The sequence below is a fragment of the Erpetoichthys calabaricus genome, chromosome 5, assembly GCF_900747795.2.
Source record: "Erpetoichthys calabaricus chromosome 5, fErpCal1.3, whole genome shotgun sequence".
Taxonomy (NCBI): domain Eukaryota; kingdom Metazoa; phylum Chordata; class Cladistia; order Polypteriformes; family Polypteridae; genus Erpetoichthys; species Erpetoichthys calabaricus.
The window spans coordinates 111,332,516-111,339,715 of record NC_041398.2 but is presented as its reverse complement, the minus strand read 5'-3'; the positions used below and the strand labels follow the sequence as shown (position 1 = coordinate 111,339,715).

Here is a 7,200-nt window from a genome sequence, read left to right as displayed (position 1 = left end):
GACGTCATATTTACGTAAATAATTAAAGTGAGATTCGCAAGATTGTTTTGTTTATGAGTGTGTAAAGGTAACCGACCTAAACGTAATTTAGTTTAGATAAATTTCGAAAAAAGATTTTGCACTGATGGTTAAAAATATGCGCTGTATATAATGTATATACTGTATATGCGCTGCTTAAAACTGTATGAAATATTGATATTTCATAGATAACCCGAATATTGTTTCTATTTGAATATATTATAAAAATAAGTCAGTCATTATCCAACCCGCTATATCCTAACACAGGGTCACGGGGGACTGCTGGAGCCAATCATAGCCAGCACAGGCCGCAAGGCAGGAACAAATCCCGTCACCCACACACCAAGCACACACGAGGGATAATTTCGGATCGCCGGTGCACCTAACCTAACACTGGCAATTGGAAGATTGCCGGTTCGAATCCCGCAAATGCCAAAAGGGACTCTGCTCTGTTGGGCCCTTGAGCAAGGCCCTTAACCTGCAATTGCTGAGCGCTTTGAGTAGTGAGAAAAGCGCTATATAAATGCAAAGAAGTATTATTATTATTAACCTGCATGTCTTTGGACTGTGGGAGGAAACCCATGCAGACACGGGGAGAACATGCAAACTCCACGCAGGGAGGACAAGAGAAGCGAACCCAGGTCTCCTAACTGCGAGGCACTATTAGCAACAATCCCGTGCCGCCCATAAAAATAAGTGTTTCGTTTACAAATGTTATTGGTTGTTGGACAAATTGATTAGGTCGACCTAATTTCAAAAGAGTTACTTAAGTACTAAGTTGGGTAGAATAAAATAAGCTAACGACCATGTTTAATTCAGCATGCTTGTAAATGATGCCAAAGACGATGGGTGTTGTGTTTTAACCCGTGGCAAAATATACTATGGCCACATTAGAATGATTAGAGGCAGAGTTCCTTTGTAAGACAATGAAGGAGAAATTACAACAAACAGTTAACTTTGCTTAGCCTTTTATTATCAACAACCAAGTTAATGGTACACTTTTGGAAAACTATATGCACATGTAGAAATATTTCCCTCTTAAATATAAGCATTCATTATACCTACATATAAATAATTTGAACTCCTGAACTTGACTTAAGCAAATTATGCTCACAAGAAATTTCAGTCGTACAAAGAAAATGTGACGACATGCAAATCATAATAAAATAAATACCGTTATTTCAGCTTGGTATATTTGAACACAAAAAAAAAATAACTGAACCCGTGATGATCTCTTGAAACTTCATCAAGACACTTATAGACAACAAGGGTAAACGTTATCTAGAATCAACTATAGACAATTTATACTTATATTAACACTATACCATTGAGTCACAGAACACAGCTGTAGAAAGACACACAAAAAAGATTAAAGTATTCCTGTCAACAGTGGCGAACGTCTTTTGTGCCTCTGGGAAAAGTAACCAAACAAAAGCAACTAAAATTGGAAAAGACCCATCTTAAAGAAAATAATACGAATCTTAAAAAGAGAAGTACATTAAATAACAAAAGAACTCAAATTATTTTGATTTGTTCTCTTTTCCAGTGACAGTCAGAATGTCAGTGTTCCATTGAAATGCTTCGCCGCACCTTTTCACGGCGGCGCACTTTTAACCCTAAACAAAGCATCAGTGTTGCGGTGTTTTACCTATGTGAACCACTACAGGAAATCGAAGTCGCAGAACCTCGGCGGGATTTTCTTCTGCAAACCAATTTACACGTGGAAACTGGGGCACGCGTATTTGGTTGCCTCCCCAAAATTCGCATTAGTAAATCAGAAAAGCAGGGACTGTGCTGTGCGTCTAATGAGTCCGCAGTTGCCGCCCGCTTATTTAAAAGCAATCGCCGCCTCTTCCTACTCCCGCGACGGCGCTTCGCGTCTGCCTCACGTAAGAGTCCACTTGACAGGTAGGGTTTGAATAAGAAAGAGTCACAGTGCGTGGCAGAGTTCAGAACATGCTGCTTTTAACTAACGTAGCTTTGGTTCCGTTTGGTCTTTGGAGAGAGGACAGCACGCTGGCGAAAGGGCCTCCTAAAGAGTCTGGGATAGATGTGATTGTGCCCGGCGCTGCAGCCCAGCCCTGTCCCGTCGCTCCAGAACTAAGTCCAGCGGCCGCCGATTTCACCTGTTCCACTCCTCCGTTGGGCCCGGGGTTACCCTGTCCTCCAGTGGGGCTGGGTCCTCCGCAAATCGGGGTCGGGTTGGGGTTGGGACCAGGCCCCCCTGTGCTGTCTGGATCAGTTGCTTTGGAATCTTTGCTTTCGTCGTCCCGGGAGTCAGATTTCTTCCCCGACGAGCCGTTTTTGGCCGCTGCCGCCGCCGCTGCCGCTGCTCTTTCCTGTTTACGAAACTTTGCTCGGCGATTCTGGAACCAAACCTTAACAGAAAATAAGAAGCGCAATTTTAGGCATTGCCAAAAGCAACTTGCATCAGCACCAGAGTCCAGCTTTGGAAACAATACCATCACCTCAGTCTAAGGGTGGGGGGGCGGTGGACACTAAGGCCTATATAGGTGATCAATCCGAACGTAGCCCTAACTCTGGCACTGGGTAGCTACAGCAGAAGACAATCAATACCTGCACATTGCAACAATCAATATTATATCTGCAGTAACAATCTAATGGATTCAGTTGCAATACTGATTACTCAGCTACGTGTCAGTGGTGTGAGTCACTATTGGTTCCAGCACAGCAAGTCCTGGCTGCAGCAGGTTGTACTCATTGCCTTTTTGACAGTAAGTACTGGTAGAATGGAGAAAGGATGGAAGTAAAGGTCAACACAGAAAGGCTTGTCCTTACAATCAGTGGCAGCCAAGCAACAAGAAGAAAGCATAGTAATATAACTACCATTGCCACAGTGACACCCTTGGATGTGATTACAGTAAAGTGTAGAATATAAAATAACAAAACATATCAGTACAGGTGAAAATCAATACCTGTCAGCAGGTGATAAAATGCATATGACACTAGAATTAAACAATGTTGGGGCTTGATATGAGAAAGAGTAGTGAAACAGTGGCCATAAATCAGCATAGCTGTGCTATACAGGACTGAATGATGTACAGTACAAGCTATTTCTTCATAGTGTGCAATGATTTTGTTTAGTGAAGTGTGCACCATGAATAATAACCATATCAGAGTAGTATACATTAGCCTACTGGGTAGCAACAATTGATAACTGCAGTAATGGTTTTAATAACTCAAAAATGTAAAGTATTCATTCTATGCAATAGATTTCAAGAGAACATTTATTGAAGACTTCAAATGTAAAACAATGTGATGGGTAAAGACAAAGAAATACAGCTGTAAATTCAATGTAAAAAAAAAAAACTCACAAATAAATAGCTCATACTATAATAATTTATATCATGGGATAGCAATAAGCAACGGTAGTGACAGAAATGCAGCTTGCTTTTTTGGCTTAATAATTACATTCAAATAATGATGATGAAAATATAATGACGGTTGTCATGCATTCCCAGGGCAAAAGATTATAGGCCTAAACAACACCTGGATGTCAGATTTGTTATGATGTTTTCAATAACCCTTAAGCCATACCAGAGGATCTAAACCAGAGGGTTTAACTTACAGTAAAACAATGTCCTTATTTTTTAGAGATCAGAATATTTTTGATCACAGAATGCTTGATTTTGTTATGATACTCTACCGTCCTTTACAGTATGTTGTCGTTCCATATACCTCAATAAAATGTTTTTCACTTCACCTTTACAGTACCGACAGCTCTTATGTGTCTTTTATCACAACCTAGAGGTAAATCTATATCCTGTAGATGTGTGACATATGGCTCTCAACTTCAAACTGTCGTTGTGCTTCCATAGTCCACTGCTGGATCTCTGAAGTCAAGCTTGATGTGAATGATGCGCACTACACTTGACGTTTGCTAAAGTCAGACTGTTACTCCATTAAGACGGTATTCGTGCAGGGTTCATTTTACCGTTCGCTTCTTGAACATTGTCAAGTAACAATTTAGTAAATCAGTTTAGTTATCTGTGCATATTAACTGAAGAAAGTTTTTAAATATTTAAGTATTCGTGAGAATACATAGCATATCTAATCGTTTAAAAAACAAGATATTCTGAAAACGTGTATCTGTCGTGTGCATGGTTATTTATATATAGACTGATCTCCACTCAGCAGTGACCCGGATTTAACTATGTGTACATATACATGCACGAGTGCCAATTGCATATGTATAATATTAAATCTTGTGTTTCCTGAATCTCCAACTGCAGATGTATTTTTTTTTTAGAAAAGATAATGTAGTGTAGAACAGGCATTCCACTGCTGCAGCTGTCAAATGAAAATAAGGAGGAATGCGTGGGTCCGCATTATGAACACAGTGCATTCCAATGGCATCCGCAAAAAAAATAAAAATGAAAAGAAGGGGCAGGCGATGCGGAAAACATTTTTTTCTGAAGATTTACAAGCCAAAATAATATTCTGAAAGTTTCAGAAAATAGACTTTATTTCCCAGTAGGCTACCTCTTCTATTACCGATATGTTATTTGTAGTATCTATCTATCTATCTATCTATCTATCTATCTATCTATCTATCTATCTATCTATCTATCTATCTATCTATCTATCTATCTATCTATCTATCGCCCCAATCAGTTACACAATAAAATATTTTTGAAAGACTCAATACCTGGACTCGGGCTTCGGTGAGGTCAATTTTCAACGCCAGCTCCTCTCGCGTGTAGATATCGGGGTAGTGCGTTTCAGCAAATACTCTCTCGAGCTCCTTAAGCTGTGCGCTTGTGAAGGTGGTCCTGATGCGCCTCTGTTTCCTCTTTTCATTTAAGCCGCCGTGATCGGTGAAAAGCTTGTAGGGTACTGAAAGAAAGTTCAGTGCAGGATGTTACTTGTAATTTCACTTGAAAAGTAGACAGCGACAACAATTTTGAAAACATTAATCTGTCAACGTACTCCTTGGTAATACAAATCTGAAAAACAATTCCGTTTCCAGAAGAAGGAGAGTAAAACTCCGAAAGTTCAACAAATAAGCAACTGTAAAGAAATAATTAGTGCATCTATTAAAAGTTGTATTCTTTAGAGATGCTATAAAACTGTTAAAAGCAATAACAAGAAAAAAAAAAAACTGTTTAAAAATCACCCGGACAAAATACAACTTTTAAATATAATGAACTTAATGTGACTTGTATAAATTGTTGGTATACAATAATGTGCTGCAGAATCTGTAAACTTCCTAGATATATGTTTTATAAAAGGAACAAAAGCATGTGAATTATGTACTAGAAAAGTTTGCAAAAGTGTTGTTAAATTGATATCCGTAGCAGTCTTTATTGTTGAAAGTCGGAGATAGTGCCAATAATGAGCACAAGTCTTTCGTTATTTAATTATTTTCTAAGCTTTACGTCTCATCACAAAGTAAATAAATTATGCCTATCATTTTGGCAGCTTAAGATAATTTTGTTGGCGGTTCGGGTGTGACTAGGATAGTGTAACCCTGTAACTGAATTACCCCTTGCCTGCAATCGCTTCTAACGTGATAAATTCTTTCATTTGTGTAAGCAAATTTCGTTTGGTAAATACTAAACACATTTCCATTTTCAAATGTAATCAAGGCTTCCTATATACAAGAGAAGCGTGGTTAGTTTGGAGAAGACACTTACCTGCTGCGTAGGGGCTGCTCTGGTGATCTCTTAGCGTTCCCAGGCTACATGATCCAGGAGTCAGGGATGGGCATCCTGATGTGGCCCCGAATGTGGTCCTTATAGGATTATACTGAAACCCGCTGGCTTGGCTGCACGAACTGAAATCGGCATATGCCGAAGCCAAACTTGAGGTGTCCATCCCGGCCATACATGACTCGTAGGCAGAGGAATTGAGGTAAGAATACTCCATTTTATACATTGAAAAGGCTCGGAATGGCTTACCAAAATGGAAAAAATACGTAAGTAGATGGCTGGTTGGAGATGCCTAGATGGTGGGATGATGTGCACTGCTCAACGCCTGCTTCAAAACTGGCCTCCTTTATACGAGCTCAGCCTTGTTTTATGAAAAAGCCTCCTATGAGCTGCCTTGCCTGAGGTCTCTAGAGCATATAGTCCTCATAATAAACTTGGCTCTTTCCACTTGGACAATAGCAAAGCGGTTGGTCTTATTGCTAGCGCTTTTTACATGACAATAACTCATCAGTCTATTGGGCTGGCACTGGGGGACTGAGCTGTCCAACCTCCCTATCATTGATTCCTGCATCTCTAATTAGAATTTAATACCACACCATTACGCACCGAGCTCCCTCCATCCTCCCTTCTAACCATCTCCCTGCCCTTTAATTCAATCAAATCGGTTGGAAATAATGAAAGTTGGGTGACGATTCTCCCTGATCCAATTTTCCCCAAGCTTTTAAGCCTTTTAACTGATCATATACCTTGGGCACAAATTTAGATAGTATTTTCCCCCACGTTTTGTGTTGGTGAAGACTATTTTTTTAAGAGTGTTGCACGCTCAATTAAACCAAAAAAAACCTACCCCCTAAAGTGCATGAAATGTTTTAAAGCAGTGGATCTTGCAAAGACTCGGGTACTGCGCATTTTTTAGGCTGGTGGAAGCAAGTTGCTGGCTTTTAGGTGCACCTGGACAAAGAATAGATTCATGGGGAGAGGGCAATTGAAATACCGCCCAAACTTGTGTGTAAATGTATTTCTTAATGCAATGAGGAAACAATGAAAGTGTTATTGATATTGTTAAGAATATAATTAGCCATGAGATTATTCGGGTACGAAAATAGATGGATGAATGGATACATTATTATTATTATTATTATTATTATTATTATTATTATTTTAAAAAGAACTTTACGATTTTTTATATCTTATTTATCTATTTTTGTGTCTTGTACATGGAACGTGCCATTGTATTTGAAATTCTATTACACTTATATAAAATAGCTCTTACGTTATTATGTATATTTTACTCTTAATAATAAGATGTCAAAATACTATTTTATTATTGTTACCATCAGTAATCGAAGTGCTATAATTTGTGATATTCTGCCATAGACGGATTATAAAAAATAAGTATAAATAAGATGAATGTGTTAAAAAAAAGATTGACAAAGCTGACAACATTGGAATTGGTTGTTGTAAAAAAAAAAAAAAAAAAAACATACAAAATATCAGCGAAATACAGCAT

At 38.7% G+C, this 7,200-nt stretch overlaps 1 protein-coding gene across 1 annotated transcript; it reads right to left on the bottom strand.

Moving 5' to 3' along the window:
• Window positions 1–986: 986 nt before the first annotated feature.
• On the bottom strand, window positions 987–6,396 carry LOC114652645 (paired mesoderm homeobox protein 2B). The gene is made up of 3 exons (XM_028802997.2): window positions 5,676–6,396; window positions 4,688–4,875; window positions 987–2,396 (listed from the first exon to the last, which is right to left on the bottom strand). The coding sequence occupies exons 1-3, from the start codon at window positions 5,914–5,916 to the stop codon at window positions 1,968–1,970; spliced, it is 858 nt and encodes a 285-aa protein (XP_028658830.1). The 5' UTR covers window positions 5,917–6,396; the 3' UTR covers window positions 987–1,967.
• Window positions 6,397–7,200: the final 804 nt, after the last annotated feature.

Coding starts and splice junctions, on each gene's coding strand:
- LOC114652645 (XM_028802997.2), bottom strand. CDS start 5,916: ATGTATAAAATGGAGTATTCTTACCTCAATTCCTCTGCCTACGAGTCA. Junction 4,876..5,675: donor GAGCAGCCCCTACGCAGCAG/GTAAGTGTCTTC, acceptor ACTTTCTTTCAG/TACCCTACAAGCTTTTCACC. Junction 2,397..4,687: donor TCACCGAAGCCCGAGTCCAG/GTATTGAGTCTT, acceptor TTTTCTGTTAAG/GTTTGGTTCCAGAATCGCCG.